At 37.1% G+C, this 22832-nt stretch overlaps 3 protein-coding genes across 5 annotated transcripts in view; 2 read left to right on the forward strand and 1 right to left on the reverse strand.

Moving 5' to 3' along the window:
* The window catches only part of LOC6557447 (venom dipeptidyl peptidase 4), a 68674-nt gene extending 47684 nt beyond the window's left edge, over window positions 1–20990 (forward strand). The window contains exons 2-11 of one of the 3 annotated variants that reach the window (XM_001984938.3): window positions 8365–8474; window positions 11808–12548; window positions 16637–16888; window positions 16952–17728; window positions 18379–18829; window positions 18896–19116; window positions 19187–19356; window positions 19621–19781; window positions 19840–20045; window positions 20127–20990. In XM_001984938.3, the coding sequence (XP_001984974.1) occupies window positions 8427–8474; window positions 11808–12548; window positions 16637–16888; window positions 16952–17728; window positions 18379–18829; window positions 18896–19116; window positions 19187–19356; window positions 19621–19781; window positions 19840–20045; window positions 20127–20243 (3144 nt within the window). In that variant the 5' untranslated portion in view covers window positions 8365–8426 and the 3' untranslated portion in view covers window positions 20244–20990. The remainder of the gene's footprint in view (window positions 1–8364; window positions 8475–11807; window positions 12549–16636; window positions 16889–16951; window positions 17729–18378; window positions 18830–18895; window positions 19117–19186; window positions 19357–19620; window positions 19782–19839; window positions 20046–20126) is intronic. The other 2 variants (XM_032743555.2, XM_032743554.2) reach the window with 2 other exon arrangements.
* Window positions 2156–2785, forward strand: LOC6557459 (thioredoxin-2). Its single transcript, XM_032743557.2, has one exon. The coding sequence runs from the start codon at window positions 2206–2208 to the stop codon at window positions 2683–2685; it is 480 nt and encodes a 159-aa protein (XP_032599448.1). The 5' UTR covers window positions 2156–2205; the 3' UTR covers window positions 2686–2785.
* Window positions 20991–21070: 80 nt separating the features above from the next.
* On the reverse strand, window positions 21071–22828 carry LOC6557443 (probable nuclear hormone receptor HR38; the record flags this gene model as incomplete). Its single annotated transcript, XM_001984937.2, has 1 exon — window positions 21071–22828. A coding segment is annotated over one exon (900 nt), but the record flags the coding sequence as incomplete, so codon positions are not given.
* Between the last annotated feature and the right edge of the window lie 4 nt (window positions 22829–22832).

The following is a 22832-nucleotide window of genomic DNA, read 5'->3' on the forward strand; positions in this document are numbered from 1 at the left end:
TCCCCATAAGCAAAAATGTCATAAATCACATTTTAAGGGCAGTTTAAGTGCCACTATTTTCTGAAATTCCAGCCATAACTCTTACCGCAAAAACAAAAACAAAAACTTACAAAGAAATCAGAATGCACACTGAAATATACCTTGCTTTAGAGTATAATAAAAAAACTTGTATAAACAAATAATAAAAAAAATAAACAAAGAAATAATAACTGCACATGAAAGAGAATTACGAATATATTTGTAGAAGTTTAGAGAACAATCACAATCCTAGTCTGCAGTTATCAAGATCCTCTTCAAATAGTTCATTTGTGTGCAGGGTATACAAATTTGATTTGTCCGAAGAGTAGGAAACGCGACAAGCATTTGATGCACAACCCAAATTCATCGTTGACCGCAATAAAAATATGCTCGCCAACATGCCGTATGCGCAATATAAATAACTGAATGAAAAGTTGACTGAATAATTGAGCGAGTGAGTGAATGACTGCTGGTCTGAGTAAAAGTGCCATTCCATGCACTTGAAGCAATTTGTCTTTGCCCCATACGTGACTTTTGCTATTCTTTTACTTTCTATATATATATATATATATAGTTTACTATATTATATATCTTCCTTTATACTTTTTGACATGTCATCATGCTAAAAAATATTTTAGTTGTGGTTTCGGTTTGCCATTTTAGCATTTTACTTCTGCTAACGCTCATACGCTGCGTGTCAAGGTGCGACTGCGAGGTCAGCACTTTCAGTTTCGCATTGCCGAGAGAGTGAGACAGCGAAATCGGATAAGGTTGGTGAGGGATGGGCAGATGAGGTAAAAAGGATGGGGTGAATCCCAACGAGCGGAAGTCGCGCACTTGACTGGAATGCTGAACCGATTGCACAACATGACACGAGAACTGACAATGATACAGTTAACTGTTCGTGTTCTCATTGTTGTTGTTACGGCTGGTGGGTGCTGCACGAGCAGCCTCTGTTTCCGGTCTGAGTGTGTTAGTTAAATGTTGGCATTTGTCTCTCGCTGCGCTGCTCATTAGGTTATGCAACATATGCACATAACAAGCGGATTATTAACGAGAGCTCAATGTCAAGTGGTGGCACACTTAGAACGCTTAAAGCCAACACTTCTTGGCCCATGCAGAGAACTGAGAACTTGGCCAACAAACAAGACAACTACACAACTATCAAACGCAAGAAATATGCAAAGGCGAACTTAGCCAACTGAGATGATGCAGACTACCAACCAGCAAAGGCACAAAAGAAAATGAACAAGCCAGAAGATGTATCTTTCACACACCGAAGAGTATTTGTACTCCAAAGAATATTTTTATTTTTAGAGTATATTTTTCAGATAGAGTATAATATGTGATTTTTTAAATATTTGAATTGATTTATATGAAGTGTTTCTCAACCTAGAATATACTCACTTTAAGAGATCTGAGATGTCTTCTTCATAATACCCCCAATGTAAGAGTATTTAAAAGAGAGCACTACGCAAAAGCCCCAAGGTAAACAGTCAAGAGAAATGTAAGAACTACCCACAATATACACACACACACACACACACATGCATGCTGGGTATACAAATGGGGGTCGAAGGGTTTGGTGTGGCAGCTGCAAGAAACTGCGGTGCATTTGTCTTAATTCGTGACAGATGCAAGACAAGCCAAACACACAAACAGTCGGCTGAGTGCAACTAAAAGCGACAACAAGCTTCTTTAAGCATGCTAACTGCTGCAGATAGCAAATAATTCACACCAACAACCAAAACTAAGTCCCAAAAGCTTGACAAGCTTTGTATAGAATGTACAATGGGGCACCTGGGGCAACTGAAACAGAACTTTGACTTGACTCGTTTCAATTGTGCTGTCTTTTCAGTAAAACTTTATTACTTAAGGTGGTAGAAACTAAGTTAGTAACTGATTATTGATAAGATCGTAGTGTGTTGGCAGGACTTTAAAATCGTTTGAATCTTGTTTTTCCAATTTGTAACGCAGAATTCAAACATGTATCCTGATTATTATGGTAGGGAAGGGAATTAATTGAGAAAAAATAAATATATATGAAAATATGCGACAAAAATATCCAGGAAAAATATGTCCAACAAATTATCTCAGAGTTTCACAACAAAAATCAAATAAACAAAATACCTTTTAGATTTTTCCGATTTCGGCATACAACATTTTGGCATACAAACACTTAAAAAGATGGCAACTGCCAGCCCAAGTAAACTCAAGCCCAAAAAGGTCTTAACCATCCAATCGAAGGAGGATTTCGACAAGATCATTGCAGAGGCTGGCAATAAGCATGTCCTGGTGGAATTCTTTGCCACCTGGTGTGGCCCATGCGCACTCATCGGACCACGTCTTGAGGAGTTCGCCCATGAGTATGAAGATTGCTTGGTCATTGTCAAGGTTGATGTGGATGATAACGAGGAACTTGCCGAAGAGTATGACATTAACAGCATGCCCTCATTTCTCATTATTAAGAACAAGGTGAAATTGGAACAGTTTGCGGGCGGCAACGGGGATAAGGTGCAGAGCACTCTGCAAAAGTTCTGCGGTAAACCGACTGAGCGAAAAAGTGTCCCATCAACTTCGACTCCAAAACCAAATAAACTTATGGCCGTGATTAAAGCGGTAACACCGATCAAAACAAACAACCCGATTCAAGTAGAAAAAAAATAGCACACAAATCGTTGATTAAAATTCAATTGCAAGTTTTAAAGGCTAAGAGTGCACTATGTGTTTGTATATCGCAACTTGAAATCCAAAATAATAAATTTTAATGAGGACTCCTGATGAAAATCCTTTTTTTCTATTCCTTTATTATTTAATTAATATAATGATTACAAGAATCGAAATCATATTCAGATTTCTGATGTATATCTGACAGACTGTAAAGCCAAGCCAATGTATAATATAATTAATGACATATGGAAGCACTTGGAAATAAATATTGTCTCGTTAAAAGCTTTTCTCTTAAATTATGAACTTTGCTTTTACTGATTCTTGGCTTATTGAAAACATAGTTCCCCCATCGCCTCTGTGGCCTTTTCCTTTTCTTTGCTGTAGTCGTTTTCATTTATATATATATTTGTTTTTTTTTTTGTCTTAGCCGTCATGGTGAAAAATCGAAAAGTTTTACCAACGTTTTATATGAGAAAATGGGGAGGGATTTGGCAAGTAAAAAGGAAGCAGTGTGGGGTGAGGGTGGCTGCGCGGGAAAACAGTGTCATTCCTTCACTTTGAGAGACATTTGCATTTTTATTAAAATGAGAAATTGCAGCAGATGCAGTTCATTGAAATATTTCAACACGGTTTTAGCCATCTGACGGATATTAAATACCAAAATGTCTCAGTACTAATGGGTGGCAGAAAATTACTTGAAAGCTATCTGCTTTTAAGTATAGACACAAATTGCAAAACGGCTACAATTTTCTAGCAGCAAAATGAGTTGCGAGTTCAAGTTTGCATTAAATAAACTATAGACTTATTTATCGAATTAATACGAGCTTAATTAAGTGCAAAGTGCTATAAAATATTCAATTAAGCTTACAACTCTTAACTTTAACTGCACTTTCACAATCGTCATAAATATACAATTCAAGCTGAAAGTTATACGAGACTATTAGCTTTCTGACCAAAGCAAGACCAAAATGTCTTGGCACGTTCCACGCCCCCTATTTGAACTTTTTCGAGTGAAGAGTGTAAAACGTCTTTTACTTTTTGACGGCTTGTTGAGAACTCCATTTCGTTGGCTGCTTATCTACTTCATATGTTGAATGTTTACACTATGCAGCTAGTGCAGCTCGAGCAGCTGGCTCCAGCGCTTTGGACGATGGGTAAAATAATAATGAATTTGCGGCACGCCACACAAATACTTTCAACACCGACGCTCCGACGCCTTTGCACAACGTTCGCCAGATTTAGCCAAAGCCATCAAGGAAGATGCACATGTAACGGCCACAAGCTCGAGCCTTTTTGCCATGCCACACACTCTGGCCGCACCAAATATGTGTGTGGCAGCTAATATGTTGGTTGTGTCACCGCTTGAAGTCGCTGAAAAATGCAGTGACATGTGCTACAGCTACATCTGCTACCGATCCGCCCCCCAATCCCCTCCTGCTCGGCTAACCCTCCCCTGCTGTCCGCCCACCAACTGCTGCTGCATTGAAACAAATGCGCAGGGCGTGCGTGTATCCAAGCTGTGGGCGTTAGATGGGGGAAGGCAGCGATGTCAGAGCTTTGATGCGCCGAACAATAGCTATAAAAAGGATTAACTTGCATAACAAAGAAGTGCGGAGGCGTGTGTTGGTGTTTGTGGGTGTGTGGGTGTGTGGGTGTGCGGGTGTGTGTGTGTGTGTGTGTGTGTGTGTTTATGTAGGCAGACGACATTGCATACCAGGCAGCTGCCATATAAATTTCACAGAGCCAACCAACTGCCAAGCATTGGTCCATGTTCCAGCAGATTTATAGTTCCCACTCCCAGCCGCCGCCTCTGAAAGCACTAGTGCAGAGATTTCTGCTTGCTGCACATTGTTTGTCCTGTGTGGCATTTTTCGATTGCAATTATTTAAGCAAAATGATTTTAGTAGAAAGCAAATTGCTTAAAATGTGTATTAAATAATTCAAAGCAGGCTTAATTGCAATACATTGCAATACGGGTAAATGGCTACAATGGCTTACCCGACCATAATCTGCAATCAATGTCGCATCGTTACAGTAATTTAACTAACAACTGAAGATGCACTTACTTATCTAACTTTTTAGTGTGTTTTGAATATTGCATTTACACAGACTTAAGTTGAAATAATTTGAGCTTTCATTGTGTGCAGTGCTAAATTAGTAGCTCTTTTTGTGTGCAGAGCGAAATAACTTGAAGCTTTTCTTGAGTGTACTCAACATTTTTTAACAAAACTACATTTATGGTAGTAGATATAGAGACAGAGAGAATAATTAATTATGCCAATGTTTTTCTACGAAAATGATTGTATTTAAGTTTCAAATGTGCATGAATTAGTTGTTGCACTGTTAGGTCAACAAAGATAATCAAAATCAAGTGGGATTTTTACTCTTTATCTTCCTATGCTGGCTCATCATCGCTGCTGCATTCGCTAACATCGCTGATACTGTTGCCTCGTCGCCGTACAAAATACACGGGTTTCCAATCATCATCCGGTTCGTTATCCAAATCAGAATGCGATTGTCGATTTAATTCTTCTCTAATCACAGCTTGAACGTTACGCAACCAAGCCAGTACCTGATGTCGGTCAGTCTCCCCCCGTCGCAACTGTAGCAGTAGTTCTCTGAAGCGTCGATGGGTATATGCGCGGAAGCGTGTCAAACCCACATTTTCCATCATCATTTCTAATTCGGGGATGCTGATGACGATGACGCTGGTGCTGGTGCTGGTGCTGCTTATGACCGATTCCAGAGGCATATTATCAGGAAATAGAATGGTTGGCAATATTTCTTCGGTAGCATTTGCGATGTATCTGGAAATCTGTGAGATTTCCTCTGCTTTCAAGTGGACTCTCTGCTCAGACATTTTTTTATTGTCTATATAAGTTTATTCAATAATTGAGCAAAATTTAAAGAAAATTTTCCACGTGACAATCAGAGATATACTTGACACTGAACAGGGCTGCCCATAAATTTCAGCATGCTTTAGAAAGCCAGGGCTACACTGTTCAAAAATTGATTGGCAATCATTGAAGTAGTTGTGTTTACTTTAAAAAAAAAAAAAACAATTACAATTAAAAAATATGTAAAAATATATAAGTTCATAAATATTACAAGTTTTTAACTTGAATTAAAAGCATTGTGATTGAGAATTTATTCAAAATACTTTCAAATTATCATAATTTAGGATGCACGTATATCGATAAATCTAAAACAGAATTCTAGTTCAGTTCCTCTTCCTGTTCCCGTTCCCGTTCCTGTTCCTGGCTGATTTCATGTTGTAAATGCAAGCCAAAAGTTTCGCTTGCCATCTCAACACTTTCTCATTTGTTCTCGCTCCTGTTAAGTGAATTGTATAAAATTGATGAAAGTTCTACCAAAGTTGTTATTGTTTTTTGTTTTTTTTTTTTTTTTCGACACATTTCATGCTGTTTCCGTTGGTTTCTTTCATTCGCTGCTGTCAGTCGTCCATTTGGTCCCCCATTGACTCTTGAATGCCACTTGCAATTTCTGTTTGTCGCTTAAATGACAAATGCACAAATGAAAACTCAAATAGTCAGAGCGTTCAAATATAGGATTAGCTCTCTCTCCTTGCTCATATATGAACATATGTTTTTATCCTTCGGCCTGTCACTTTGCACAAAACAAAACGATTTATCAGAAAAGTCACTGGAAATATTTGAAATTTCCTCTTCGCTGCAACTTGAGGACAATTTACTTTCAGCTTTTAAACTCATTAATGTTTAATGAATTTTAGCTAAATAACAGCTGAGTCTGGTCGACAAGATAAAGTACCCAGCTAACAAGACCACAAGTAAAGTATCTTGTTTATTTCTAGACCCAAAAAGTAGAAGATATTTTGGGACAATGTGCTCGACCGTCGTCTGGTCAATTTAAGGACAGAGTTGATTGATAGTCGGCTCATTAGAACTGCAAAGCTGTAACCAAACAATGAAGGTATTTTGAAATTCCTTTGAAAGTATTTTCAAATATGCTGAAAAGCTGCAAAATAAGGCAGAAATTACGGTTGCTATTACGCAGTTCATAAACTAAAAAAACTGGTTAAGCTAGGCGCGTTGAAGATTCTACAACCTTGTTGACCGGACTTAATCTGCAAAAATCCAAATTTTAGTCCGTAGTACGAATCATTGTTTTGTATTTATTTCACAGTCAGTTTGGTACGAACTATTCCACTTTTTCCTATGTCTGTAAATATAATAGTAGTCGAAAAGAAAATTGCTAAAATTCTAAAATGTTTCTATTTTCTAAAATTTAATTAAATAGCAAATAATCAGTGGCAGCAAATAAACAATCATTAAATTGAATTTAAGAGAAACGCTTTTTGCACAATTATGCAAATAAGCAAATAATGTGATAATGAATTAATTTTACTACAAAATCCCTTAGTTAATCTAAAGTAAATTGTGTGGTTGTTTCCCTTTTTTGTCTCCGTATCTATCCCCTTCTGTATTCGTTACGCACACTTAGAAGCACATTAGCACAAAGGTCACAGAACATTTATCAAATTTTCGGGGCAACGATTTACTCTTTTTATCTTGTTCTGCAACGCAATTCTTACCTACTTTTTTTTGTCCGTCTGCCTGTTTATATAAGGCCCTCGTATTCTTTTCTTTTTTGTTGTTGTGGGTTTCTAGTGGCGTATTTCGCAATTTCAATTTCTCTTTGGTATTTCATATTATTTGTGTTATTTACTTTACTTTTGGGCCAGAGACTGGCACCGCCCAGTGGCTCAGTGGGCTTCTGGCATTGTCTGCCGCAGTAACCGCATGGCACTGACAATTGAAAACCGAATAGAAGGCAAGCAGACAGCACATTTGTAACCGTGACGCGATGGTAAAACACGGCGTATGAGTAACGAGATATGTGCAATGCGAGAAGCCAAACAATACAGAAAACCAAACACTACTGTGCGTGTGTGTATGTGTGTGTGTGATATGCTTGCAATGTGTGTGTTTATGTTATCCTGAGTTTCGTCTTCATCTTAGTTTTGGTCCCGCATTTAACCGCAAATTTGTATTCAACCATTTTGTTTATTTGTTTACTTATTTAAATTGCTTAATTTGCATTAAATGTCAAGCAGCAGCAGCTCTTTACATGGCTGCACCAATGAAATAGGAAAAGGTAGCTTTGCCCAGGATCAACCCAAATATACGACACACAACAAAGGACTAGCTACATACGTAACAGATAAAGACCAAGGCGAATAACAAGCATACAATAAATAAATTTTGTATATAACTAACATGCTATGCAAAGTAAAATCCTCAGATCAAAAAGAAAACTCCATTTAACAGAATAAAAACTGCTCAAAAATAACCGAAAACAAAGTTACCGGAAATTACATATATAAAATGCATTTCGACTTGCTCAAATAAACACACAGCTCTATAAATAACTCTCAGATGAAAATAAATGCAATTTGAGACATATATACAAATTTGTGCGCTTAAAAAACTGGCAGAAAAATGCGTGATAAATCAAAGTAAAATAAATAGATGAAAAATTGCATAAGAATGCGAACATTTAAATAAAATACATTTTGGAGTTCAAAGCAAATAAAATAAAATCAATTGGTTACGAATTGCAATTCTCGCTTTATACGAAATAAATGTTCAATGAAACTCGAATAAAAATGATTGAAATGTTTACTTTTTAATATAGTTGCTCCTCCTAACTTTATGCACTCGTAAATAAACAAAAATAATCCTAAAACGATAATAAAAATGTCTGGCAATGATGTTTCGGTGACTGAAACAGCACAAAGCGATCAGGTATGTATTGAATTGAATTGTGTTCTAGTTAAGTACACAACAACAACCACCCGACAAATAATCCTATTTTAGTTGATAAACATATTCCAATTTATGCTGATATCTGCCTGCTGATATCTGCCAACGTACAAGTTAAGCACATTCAAATTTCGATTTATTCAAATTTTGTGTTACCAGCATGTCAGTTACTATGTGTTTTCAATCAACCGAATTTATTGCTAGAATTTCCTCAAAGCCGTATTTCTTTTTCACAGTATTTCTAATTTAATAAGTACACATTATTTATGAAAACATATAATGCTGTTTTGAGTATTACGAGTCAACCAAAATTTGAATGTATTTATACATCATATTTTTGAGAGTAACTTTTGATTACCTTTTTTTAAACACACCTATAAAATTTGCACGTTAGAAACACGTGTGTGCTAGAATATAATTTATTATTTTTACACTGCGCTTGGATTCTTATTTTTTTTTTTTTTAGTTACGCATGAGCAGAAGGAAAAACAACACTTTTAGACACCAGCAGCATGTGCATATTTATTAGACCTATTTTTGTTGGCAAATTTAACTCAAATATATTTTGCAAGCTCTGTTTGCGCATCAAGAATTTTGCCTTTTGAATATTAGATTCAACTAATAAAAAATTGTGTTTTTAGTTAGATGAACTTACAACTTTTTCATGCATTCCATGCTTAATAAATACAACATATAAATAAATAACTAGACTGTAACACAAATATATGGGTTAAATTGAGGCTAAGTTCAGTGCGGCTTTTTTACGTTTGTAGACCAGCAAATTGAGTTTGCAACAACTTGCTAAAAGCTGCGCTTTTTTTTGGCGCATTGATCAAGCACTAATCAAATAAGGACTCGAAACTGAGTGCTTAGCTTAGCTATGGGCAAATTGTTATGGCAGTCGTATTTGTATTTACATATCATTTGTGCAGACAAGTGCCAAACGGGTTTGGGCAGAGGTGATTCTCAAGCTCTTTATACCAATTCGCCATGTGAAAAGTAAAAGCCTTGCTCATTACGACGAGACGACGCCGAGGACAAGCACGATTTGAGGGCATGGAATGACACAGTCAGCGGGGGGATAACAGAGAATTTCCTTGGTGTGCTGCCAACTGGGCTAACGATTTTTGTTTGGCCCTTTGTGTTACTTGGGTCCCCGCATTTGGCCCGTTATTTGATCATCATTAGCGATACGTATCGGTCCGAGGTCTCGAGCTCTCTCTAGCTATGTGGCTTTGAATGTTCACATATATATATATATATATCTATATGCAGATACACATATCATACATATCCATGTTTGTCTGTGTTTGTGGGTGTGGTTGTGAGTGGGTGAGTAGGGTGCACTGATGACGTTGCAACAGAAGTCCTCTGTAGTCGCTGGCGCTTTGCTTGGCTGCCTGCACCAAAAGTTGCAACAAAAGTTTTTGTCGCTCTTTTGTGTCGTGAGCTTGACTTGGTTGGCTCTTTGATTAAGCCAAAAGCAACCGCTGGTACTCTGATTCAACTGATTCAACCAAGCACCCAACCAGCCAACCAGCACAACCCATCTTTCCGTCCGTTCGGCAGCACCAGCAACCGCTGTGTAATTAAATAATTGCGGTGAGCTCGCCACCAAATCGAGCTAATGCAGTTGGCTGAAAATCTCACTTGGGTTTAGTTATGACTTGCTTTTGGCTTGGTTTGGCTTTACTTTACTCTGTCTCTCTCTCTCTGTTTGGCAATGTGGAAATTGAATTTCATAACTTGGCTTGTGTGCTTTTGCTGCAAGCCATTTGAGAATACATTCGTATATAGATACATCTAGGTTTAAATTTGGTAAAAGTGTTTATGCTGCCACACTTAAGTAAGACACTAAGTATTTCGAATGTGGCCATTCGCATTATGATTTTTGACAATGTGGGTCGAATGCTAATACAGTTATATAATAATTACAATTTGTCAAAATGTAAATAGCAAAAAACAAGCAATATTATTCTAGTTGACAGACTAGACTCGACTGGGAGATACCCTAAGCTCAGCTACAAATATCTTAATTCTCGCTCGACCACAAATTTGATGTATCTTGTTCTACAGTTGTGGGAGATATGTGTTTTTATGATAACTTTATTTAGCATTATACAAAGCAAATTGTGCCTTTGTATTAATATTCTAACATATAGAATAATCACATACTTTAACAAACAAAACTTTGACCTCTTTTAGTCATACTTTGACATCATAATTATTGCCACACAAAAAAACATCTCATGATAAGCGCAATGAAACTTAAATCATGCAAATAACATTACCTGAAAAGAAACCAAAATATTTTTAAAATCAGATACACACAAAATCAAGACCAAATTAATAATCAGTAATGTCTTTTTTTAATAACACTTATCTTTAGTCTATTTCAATTCAAAGGAAAGGAAAAGAGAGGTGAACTGTTCTCAGTTCTCAGCTCGCAAGTCTGATTAATAATTTTGTATGTATGTTTCTACCCAGAAACATTCAGATAGTATTTTAATTTTGTGGCAAAGATCATTTTTCAAATCTTTAAAAAGTTTCGTGTTTCTCTTGTCACTTCCACATATTCTTGGAATGAAATATTGTTTTTTTTTTTTATTTATTATGTTTTTATTGAGAACATTTACTGACATTTAAAGAAATAGTTTTAGTCTATCATATCGAAAATAGTAATTTTTAATTTTTTTATAGTCATTTTCTGATTTATAGAGTGACTCTAAATTTGCTCAAGCTATGACAAAGTGAACTTTACTTTACTTTAAGGACAATAAATTACTACTTAACCACGCAATAAATACACATTAATATATTACTGAAAAGCAGAACATAAATATGTCAAAATAAAATAGTTACACATTTTCATATCCTCTGGAATAAAAACAGTTGCAATTTAATTTATCATTTATGATTCGAGTTACCCTTTTTGCTGTTTAAAAAATAAGCTTAACTTAATTTTATTTACATAATTTGTAGTTTATGTAAAGCACATCGATCTGTTTATATATCCATCTATATATCTATCTATATTGTAGTTAAACTTGACGCTTGCCGCTTAAATTCTGTGTATCTCTCTTGTATCTTTTATCGCTATTTTTGTGATTTATGCCAGACACAATATGAATATGAACTTACGCTGCAAATCCAAAAATAAACCCGCTCAATCCGCAAACACACTCCATCCCCACCACACCCACACAGTGACAACAATCACTTAAACAAAGATTTAACAGGCGTATTTCTTGTTGCTTGTGTTAACAACCCACAATTTTTTATGGCAACTCTTCTTGCTTCGCCCGCTATGGAAAGTATTTGCCCGCAACGGCGGCTGGGGCGCATCATCAATATTATCGCTACCACGGCCACAAGCATCCACAACAGCAACAAAGCTGCATGAGGCACATACCACAACAAAAACAACAGCTGCAGCGTCAGCTGCAATGGGAGCAACAACAACAACTGGTCAACAACTCATCGAGCGAGTTCGATGAGTTCCACTGGCCGAGCAAGCAGCTGCAAGAGTCGATCGCTGGCGGTGCACTGGGTGGTGGAGCAGCGGGTGGTGGCAAAATCTATATAACACCCGCAGACATTCCGCCACCGCCCCATCCGCCACATCCGCACGGCAGCGGCGGCAACAGTAGCCACAGTCATAACAATGGCAACAAAAGCAGACAGCACCCGCAGCACCACCATCAGCATCCACAGACACCACATCGAACGCCGCCACATCGCTGCAAATGCGAACATCCAATTGAGCTGCTCGATTATGACTTTGAGGATGCAACGGCCGCAACATCCGCTGCCGCTGCCGCTGCCACAGCCGCAGCCTCCGCCCTTCATCACTCGCATCGTCACCAGCACCCGCCCTACTATTACAAGGCAAGTGGCGCCATCGCCAATTCAGCGACAGCAGGTAGCAGCTATCAGCTGAGGCGCCACAGCGCCAAGTTGCACGAATCCATGCTGGGCGGACTCGGTGGGAGCAGCATCGATGATGATGATTTGCACAGCGCAGGTGGTTTCGGCGACGGCATGACACGCTTTAAGGTAAGCCACACACAAACGCACACAAAACTTGTTGCACTTCAATTATAATTGATTTATGTTGCGGTGGGTGTGGTTGTGGCAATAATGAGCCCCCAATTGACGTTGCCCGTATATCTAAGGAGTTGACATCAAAGTAATGTTCGCGACACCGTTGCAAATTATATACTTGCGGCCCTTTTGATATGTGTTTTGTGTGTGTGGCATGCATCATCTGTAATCATATAATTGCGTTCAAGTTTGGCAAGCAATAAGATTGAAATGACTTTAGTGGATAAATCAAGAAAGTCGACAATAAACCAGCTTGAACATTTATCATTATTATAAATCTGAACAACAATTGAAATAAATTAAGAACCAAGCAAGGATGCTAAAATATATAAAAAAGTGAATTGTGTAGAAGTAAAAGAAGTCGTTAAACTGTGATTAATGCATCTTAAATGTATCCACCTAGAAATTTCCAGACTACATAATGTGAAAATTTATGGTACTCATTTGTCTAATGCGCTTAGCTCGAAATGTGTTCACAATTAGTAAAATTATATTAAAAATACCGAAAACAACAAAAATAACAATAATAACAATGGCAAGCGGAGCGACCAAGGACACTGTGGCACACCCACGACTACAACTAATTAGCTTTGTCAGTTTAATGAAAAACTAAACGACAAATGACAGGCCAAGAGAGCCCCAAGAAATAGCCACTCAACCCCAAAAAAACAAGCCAAATTTTGTGTGTTTGCCTGCGGTGTCTTGAAAATTAAATACCCTTCCGATATGGTTAAGTAAGAATAAAATGTGCTAATAAATATGGGAGGCATCTTAGTTGTAAGATAAGTTCTATGGTTTATATTGGCTTTTTATTTATTAATAAATAACAGAAAAATAATCAAAAATATGTACTTATAGATTTTTTAAATAACTTAAGTTTGATAATATAATTCAATTTGCAGCCATTATAGCAAAAGGAAGCTGCTCAGATCTGTGCAAAGTCGACACGATTTTACAACTGCAACAGACATTTTGCAACAAAACTGAATTGCCACATGCTTCAGTAGAGGCAGCTCATTCAATTTTTAGTGGCACATTTTTGGGGTAGAAACAAGGACCTTGTTGCTTGGACTGCCTGGCGAAAATGTGGCAAGCAAAAAGGCGACGCTGAGCAAGTATGCGACATGTGGTGCAACATGAATATAAATTTCATTCAACTTATTTGCCATCCCACCCTACCCAGTCCCACCATGGCCAACTAATTGCCGGAAGTTCAAGTGCAAACGGTCGACGCAACGAAGCTGCAGATTTCAGTAGCTCTTCACCATACTCCCCCCACCCTCTCCACCATCTATCCCTTCCAATCCCGGGGGTTTTGCAATGCTCCTAAAAGCATTCGGTTTCATATTTATTTAATGAATTCTTTTGGATTTGTCTGGCGCCACTAATTGCGCCATATTGTGGCACAAATTCTATTCACAAATCCCCAAACAATCCCCAACCAAACAAAAGTCAGGCATTGGATACAGCCACAAACAGTAGTTGGGCCAATTTTGCAATTTGCTCGCTATCAAAACAGCCAAAACGAGTTTATCTTCACGTAGACGCAATTGTGATACTCTATCCAAAAATAGAAATCAATCAGATTTTGATTTAATGTCGCAATTCCAATTAATTTCAATGTGAAAATCTTAACTATGTCGTTAAAAATATTTTTGATATATTTTATTTGTATTATTATTTTAATTAATACAGCTAATAAAAATTAAGTATATATATTGTTTTAATTCCTTTAATTATGTGGGGCTATAGAAAGTTTTTTCTAAAAGTAAAATCGTGTGATATATCAATACAGCTCAGCCAGTAGATAGCAAAATATGGAGTTGCCGCATCAATTTCCTATCAGTTTCTATATGCTTAAATGGAATTGATATCCCTCTTCATTTTTGATGTTGCATACCACATACAATATTGAAATGCTCTTTTATCAATATAAAAAATGCAGAAAACAATGAAAACTGTGCGAGAAAACAATATCAATTTTAGTTGCGCTTATGAAATGGGAAGATACGAAAAACACAGAAATCATTGCGCTGCCTACTGGGACCATATTTTATGGGCATTGTAGCCATAAAATCGTACAAGTTGTAAGCAGCATGTCTTCGATGTCAGTTGCAGTTGCCACCAAGGTGCCATATTTTAGTTCTGCCACCGCAAATCATTTGGGAATTTCGAACAAACGTGGCATCAACGTGGGTGTGTTGTCCTTGAAGTGGGCGTTGCGTCCAAGTGCGGGGTCGTGTCGAAGAGAAGTTTGCTTCGACTTCGTTTTGCATATTTTAATGGCATATGGTTTGTTGACTTTGTAAGTGAACATGTTGACTGGATAAACAGATATGTGCTCCAACGTAGTTGTGCAAAATCGAAAAGTAAAAACCGGAAAAGAAAGGTCAAAGTAATATCAAGCTAGAGCTTGAAAGATATTCTCAAGAGAAGCACATATAAACTTAAGTTGCAAATGCAGTCGAACTAGATTTGAATTGCTAAGCTCTAACCGGTTGAATTTGTTAACTATTTGTGTATCTGGTCTAACAAAGCAACCAACAACAAAAGCTGTTAAACTTTATATAATAAATTTGTTAAATCTGTTAGCACATTACCAAACCCAAACAATTCAATCAAATTGAACTGATATGATAATTGTCTCAAATTTGGATTGAACTTGACCAAGTAAATTACTTTTAATAAATTTATAAATTCTGTTCGATTGTTTCCATATCAGCTTTATGATATTGCTTGAACAACATTCAAACAACAGATTTAAAACCCGAGCAACTGCATGTTTTATCTGTAAACCATAGTCTTTGATTTTACTGATTGTGTATCACAATGGCAACACATTCAATAACTACAAATAAAATACAATAACTGTTGGCACTCGTCTGAAATCGTATTATAAAATTCATTTAACCTTGAGCTCCGTTAAACTCGACCACATAATTTTCAACAATTGTCACGCTGTCAAGTCTTTGGAATCATTTTTTAAATCCGCTGACACACAAAATAAAAAAAATACAATAAAAACAAAAACAAAAAAAAACCAAATGGAATTTATTTTCGTTGTGAGACATGTATCGACAGCTAAATGAATAAAATAAATGTGTATTTTTGGATTGTTTTTCTTCTCCTGCAATCCAATCAGGTGTAAAATAAGTGGCCAAATAAGTAAATAAAGCGAACTTATATAATACGCAATACCTGGTAAATGTTTTGAGCATTACGTCATGGGGCAATTGTCGGGTCCCCGTTCCCCTTTGACAACTCCAGGCTCAGATAACTACATAAACCAGTTTCGAGACGGTTTTACAAAAAACCACTTTCATTTTCAGTTTACGTCTCGTGATTTTGGATCGTTAACGATAGGTGAAAAAGAAAAGAAAAGAAAAGAAAACGAAAAAAAAGCCCATTGCGCATGCGGAACAACGCATCCCATAAATATTTCTATGCACAAGTCTCTCATAAAACGTGCTTTGGATATTTGAATAGTTGTTTTGGCTTTGTATCAAAATCAAAATTGGCCAAAGCTTCATTAAAATTTCAAGTGGGGGTGTGGTATGTTTAAAGCAGCTTAAAAGCGTGGAAGGCAACAATTAAAGCCAGAATTAATTGAGGAAATATGGTGGCAAATTTATAGGTATGCAACCAGAAATAACCTGGTTTACGTAAAAAATAAATTGATTGAATCATAACAAAAAATATTAAAAAATAATATGATAAAATACAACTTTTCAGACGAACAACAGATCTTCGTCTAGAAAATGATAGAAAACCACAAATATTACTAATATTACCAATAAATACCAACAAAATTGAAAACATGTCCAAGATTTGTTCGAATGCTGTTAAAATCTTAAGACATCAAATTGAGAACAATTATTTTAGAATAGAGAAGAACATTTAATTGAGTATCTTATCTTTTTAAGACTTAATTTAAGACCTTGAAATTCTTCTTTTAAAGTTTTTCATTGAACAATTTATTTAGTTCTTATTGAGTCTAGAGTCAATCTCTCATAACTTCCTATTAATTACATCCTCCACAGAACCTGGTCTACTCCAAGGAAAAGAAACGCCGATTGCGCATTATATTATGCATTGTTGGTGCAATTGTCGCCGTTGCCCTACTGGCTACATTGCTGGTCATATTCCTGGGCAGCGACGATGATAACGGCAGCAGTGATAAGCCCAATGATAATGCCATCAATCTGGAGGATGTGCTTAGCGGACAATTATATGCGAAACGCTTCAATGGCAGCTGGAGCAATGGCAACAATGTGATATACAAGGAACATGCGGTAAGTGCAACAAATATCCATCCCTATCCAAATGTGTATATATATGGAGCCCAAACATTGCAGGACATTGTGGAGATGGATCTAAAGACGCTGGCAGTCAACACGCTGTTGGCCAATGCATCACACTATGTGCTGTATGAGAAATCGGCAGATGGTCAACTTTTGCTGCTGGCCAAGAACTATAAGAAAAACTTTCGCTATAGTTTTCTGGCCCAATATGATATATACAATTTGAGCTCGAATATCATGTTACCGTTGACCATACAGAATGAGCCAGCTTTTCTAAGCATGGTTCAATGGTCTCCTGTGGGCAATGCGTTGATCATTAACTATAATCGCAATCTGTACTATAAGAAGAGCGCTTTAGAGACAGAAATACCAATTACAACCAATGAGAACGGCATCTATTTGAATGGCATACCCGATTGGGTCTATGAGGAGGAGGTGTTCAGCTCGAATGTGGCCACCTGGTTCAATCCATCCGGCACACAAATATCATTCATTCAGTTCGATGATTCACCCACGCATGTCATCAATTTCCCCTATTATGGCGATGCTGGCGATTTGCGTTTCCAATATCCTTTGCATCAGGAGATACCATATCCCAAGGCGGGCTCCTCAAATCCCCGTGTAGTGCTCTTCATAGCAGATCTCGAGGCAGCAGTGGCTGGCAATCACTATCTCACTTCCATGCCAGTGCCAAGTGCACTCAACACTGAAACTGATTATATAGTCACCGTTGTCAGTTGGCTGGATGATAATAATGTTCTGTCCGTATGGATGAATCGCATACAGAACGCTGCTTATGTTGTCAGCTTCGATGGACGTAGTCGGAAGGTGGTAAGTATCCAAGAATACAACATAAAATTAATATCATCTTTCTTTATTTATCCTTTGTGATTAATAAATAAAACATGTTATTTAATTAAAAAAGAAATTTAGTATTAAATTCGAAATAAGAAAATGAAGACATATTTATAATATTTGAAATTATTAAATTAAAACCTTAACTTGAGGCATGCCGAAAAGGGCTTTTAATTCTTGTTAAAAATAAATAGAGACCAGTAGATGAATATGAAAAAATAATAAATAAGTTTAATAGAAGTTCGTTCGATCAATTTCCCGACATAATTGAAACAAGAGTGTTTTTGTTGCGATTGCCCGACTATAAGATACCCAGTACGCACCCCTAAAATACAATTAAGTATTTTTGGAGATTCCACAGACAAATTGATTATATTGAAGAAAATAATGAGAGTAAGAGTTGGAGAAAACAAAGTATTCTTGATATGTGTATAATTTACAAGAACATTTGCACAATTCCAAAATAACCTATATTATCAATTTTTAAAGGGAATGTAATAACGGGCAGATAATTGCAGGAAAGTGTACGATGAGCACAAAGGAATTAAATTGTTTTTTCATCCTGTCTCTTTATGAATCAGTCAATTAAAAGCTGCATTTAATACCTCCTTGAACTTCATTCACAGCTCTACAGCACAGAATCGAAGACTGGTTGGGTTGATCTGTATACGGCACCATTTAAGAACCGTAACGGTTCACGGCTCGCATTTGTGCTGCCCCATGAGAACTATAAGCAACTGCAACTGCTGTCGACAGATGTGAGCAATGCGAAGTTGGAGCCACTGACTAGCGGCAAGTTCGTTGTGGACAGCATACTCCATTGGGATGCGACGCATGATGTCATCTTCTACACGGCCAACACAGAAGAGCATCCCGAGCAGTTGCATCTCTACGCAATACGTGCGGCGACAACGCGTAAGCAGACGGCCAAGTGTCTCACATGCAAACTGATGACATCGGGCGATGTGGAACAGAGCTATTATTCGGCCATTTTCAATGACCATAATGAAATTGTGATTACCTCGCTGGGACCGGGCATACCCACAACATCTGTGTACGAGTGGACCTATGCGAACTGTAAGTGAATTATAATTATCTTTACTCAAAAATATTGTCTTGAATTTGATTTCACACGATAAACAGCTCAGGTGACGCTGAAGAAGCTACTGGATTGGGAGAGCAATGAGGTGTTGCGTGGCAAGCTGCAGGGCGTGGCAGTGCCCTCCCATAAAATACTCACAATCAACATCGATGGCGGTTTCCAGGCGAAGGTGCTGCTACAATTACCGCCCAATTTGGATACCAGTGGCAAAACCAAATATCCAATGCTTGTCGATGTCTACGGCGGACCCGATTCATATTCGGTAAGTTTGCAATGCATTCAGCTGGATCAATCAATCAAAAATGTAATGCTTACGGTCCTTTTTGTGGTAGGTGACAAACAAATGGATGATGGACTGGGGCACTTATCTGTCCTCGAATCAATCTGTGATCTATGCTAAGATCGATGGACGCGGCTCGGGTTTGCGGGGCGAGACCCTTTTGCATGCAATTTATCTGCAGCTGGGCACTGTCGAGATAAGTGATCAGATAAAGGTCACGCAGTAAGTAAAAAAATACACACTGTATAACAATATGAATTTTACTTAGTCTTCCAATTAACTGGTTTTTATTTAGTATTAGTTTTCAAGCTAAAACACTTTTTGAGAGTTTCACTCAACAAATTTATTCTATTTTATTTTTAAACTCTATTTCAAAATTTTTAAGAAACTTTATTTTACTTGTATAGTTAAGTGTTAAGTTTTGTAATTTTTTAAATTGAAATTAACTATTTATTTATTTATTTTAATTTACTCATCTCGTTCTAGGAATCTGACGGAAATGTTTAACTACATCGATCCTGATCACATTGGCATCTGGGGCTGGAGCTATGGTGGCTATGCGGCGGCCATGGCCCTGGCTAATGATAACAATAATGTATTCAAATGCGCTGCCTCCATTGCACCAGTCACCGACTGGACCTATTATGGTGGGTTTAACTATCAACTTCATTGAGACTGTGGCTAAATGTGGCTTTTGCCTTATAGATTCCATTTATACGGAACGTTATATGGGCTTGCCGGAAACTAATGAGATTGGCTATGCCAACTCTAGACTGAGCACGCGTGCCGAGAAGCTGCGGGACAAGAAATATTTGCTCGTCCATGGCACATCCGATGACAATGTGCACTACCAGCAGGCTATGATCCTGGCCAAGAATCTGGAGCGACACGACATTCTGTTCAAACAAATCGTACGTCAAATCTCATGAAATATAAGGTTTATCATTGTTAATAAATAATTTTGTATTTATATTATTTTTTTGCTTATGCAGAGCTATGCCGATGAGGATCATGGACTGGCCAATGTGCGTCCGCATTTATATCACTCGCTGGATAGATTCTTTGGCGAATGCTTTGCCAGCAGCCGGCTGATGAAGAGCGCCAAGTAGGGTGTCTCAAACTAAATAAAACTTAAAGTCTAGTTTAATGAATTTAATATGATAAAATGTAAAAGCTTGCAGGAAAACTAGAGAAGAGCTAATTAATTGGTACTTAAAAAGTTGCATTTCAATTTATAAAAGTTTCATGATAAATCAATTAAAAAATGTAGTTAAAAATGCTTCAGAACACCAAAAAAAAAGACACACACACAAAATAAAATCAAACTAATGCAGGTCCAAAAGTGTTATAAGATAACTTTGAACAATAATATTTGAGAAAATGCATTTTAAGACATTTTAAGCATACAATTTAAAAATAAAAATATATTTATAGAAAATAAATCAAATTAATTATTAACTAGCTGCAGACGATGTCAAAAACGTAGTTAGTGCCTGTTCAAATAGAAATTTCAAATTATACTGAAAACAATTTCACAATTAAACTGTAGATAACATCTAGGAATTTTTGTAAATCATTTGCTGGCGCTCAAATTAATAACTAGTAGAGAAAAAAAACTTGCAACTTAATGAGAAAAGCATAAAAGATAATAATGAAAATAAATCTGTACATTTTTTCCAGCTGAAATAATTAGCTTGTAGTCTCTTAGTTTTTTTAATTTGCCGCATTGTAAAAAACAATCACTGAATTTGTAAATAAATAGTTGTTAAAAAGGCTTTTGTAAATTAGATGGAAAATGTGTATAGGCAACAGTTAAAATGGAATAATAAAATCACACAAAACAAAACAAAAACAAATATAAATGTATTCAATTACAAAATTCCATTTGATTTCACCGATTATTCCCCAATACCGACCAAATTGAAACCATCAATAATAATAATTAATATTTGTGGCTTTCAGTACACAAACCGGCTCGCTTTATTGCCTTGGCCCCAAACTGGGTTACGCACATAGAACCAATCATATATCTCATATATCGTCTATATATGTATTTTCTTTTTAGTGGCCTACTGGCGCATTAATTGCCTTCTTCTTCCTTAACAGTTTTTAAGTGTCAAAATTGGTGTTCGGTAAATATTAAATATACATATATATTTTTAAAATTTACGTATTTGAAATGGGGTTTTCTATATCTTGAAATCTGTATTTTTCAATTGATATTGATTAACTTGAAACTGACGATAAATCATTTAATCGCTATATTTTTATATTATTTTCGAATTCGAAGCATAATTTGTATGGTACAAAAATATTTGTTTCTTTATTTTGATTTAATTTTACGTTGTTTTCTTCTTTCTTTTTTTATATCAACGTTTTCAGATACTTTCTAAATGTTGAATATTTTCTTATACTATTATACGCAAATTAACTTTATACACATGCTTTTATTCACATTTGTTTAATGTTTAAAATTGTTGCTTAGTATTAATATTAAATGTAATATTTATAATTGTTTGTGGATATATACAATACAATTTGGGCTCTCTGAAATGTTTACATACATAAGTATGTAGCAAGGGACAAAGGTGAAACTATTGCTGATCTCACTTAAATGTCAAAATGTGCATTTTGGGCATGATAATAAATAAAATATACAGTTTCTTGTACATACCTATGTATGCATTGTTTAAACACAAGCTCAATTTGTTGGCAACTCTAAAACTTATGGAGAACTAACAACTATTTTGTATATATAGAGATAATATGAATCGATTGTAAATATAACACACTTCTACTGTAGATAAACCTCCTGGACAACCTCATGATGCTGTTGCTGCTGTGGATCATGATCCTGCAGATCATCCTGCAATTCCAGCTGATGATGCTGTAGATGGTGCTGTTCATGATGATGATGATGCTGATGATGTTCCTCAATGACAACACCCTCGCCATCATCATATTCAATTAATTGATCCTCCGTTTCCGCTTGCTGATGATGATCAATGATTATGTGCTCCTGTTCCACCAGATGGTGTTCATGTTGATATTCGTGCTGTTGCTGCTGTTGCTGCTGCTGCTGCTGCTGCTCCTGCTGCTGCCAGCGCAGTGGCGGCGGCGTTGTTGGCGTCGCTATATGCTGCACTGGCTCATGCATGGTTGTCGCCGTGCTCGTGGTACCGCCTGTGGCGGATGTGGTTGTTGTTTGATAAAGGGTTTGCTGATTCCTAACAATATGACCGGCGGCAGTCACATTTGTGACGCTGGCACGCTGATTGGTGCGCGTCAATGTAACTGTCACCTCAGACCCAAGGCCGGCAAAGGAGACGGACGGTGTTGTTGTTGTCGTTGCTCCTCCAGAGGCAGATGCTGCTGTTGCTGTTGTTGCTGTTGCTGCTGCTGTTGCTGTGGCTCTGGCCTGAAGTATCTTGCGTGTGGGCAACTGTGTTGTGCTGGCTGTGGAAGTTGTTGTTGATGTTGTTGTTGCTGCTGCTCCCGTTTGTGGCACATAGTTAATGAGCAGCACTCGCTCCCCACTGGACGTCTGTGCCGCATGGCCACGCAAAACGCGACGATGCATTGTTCCATTGCCAGATGAGGATGTTCCAGCTGTTGCTGCTGATGTAGCTGTGCTGCTGATGCTGCTCAGGCTGCTGTTCACTGTTGCTGCTGCGCTGCTGCTGTTGCTGCTATTGTTG

The sequence above is a fragment of the Drosophila grimshawi genome, unplaced genomic scaffold (assembly GCF_018153295.1).
Source record: "Drosophila grimshawi isolate 15287-2541.00 unplaced genomic scaffold, ASM1815329v1 contig_44, whole genome shotgun sequence".
Classification (NCBI taxonomy): Eukaryota; Metazoa; Arthropoda; class Insecta; order Diptera; family Drosophilidae; genus Drosophila; species Drosophila grimshawi.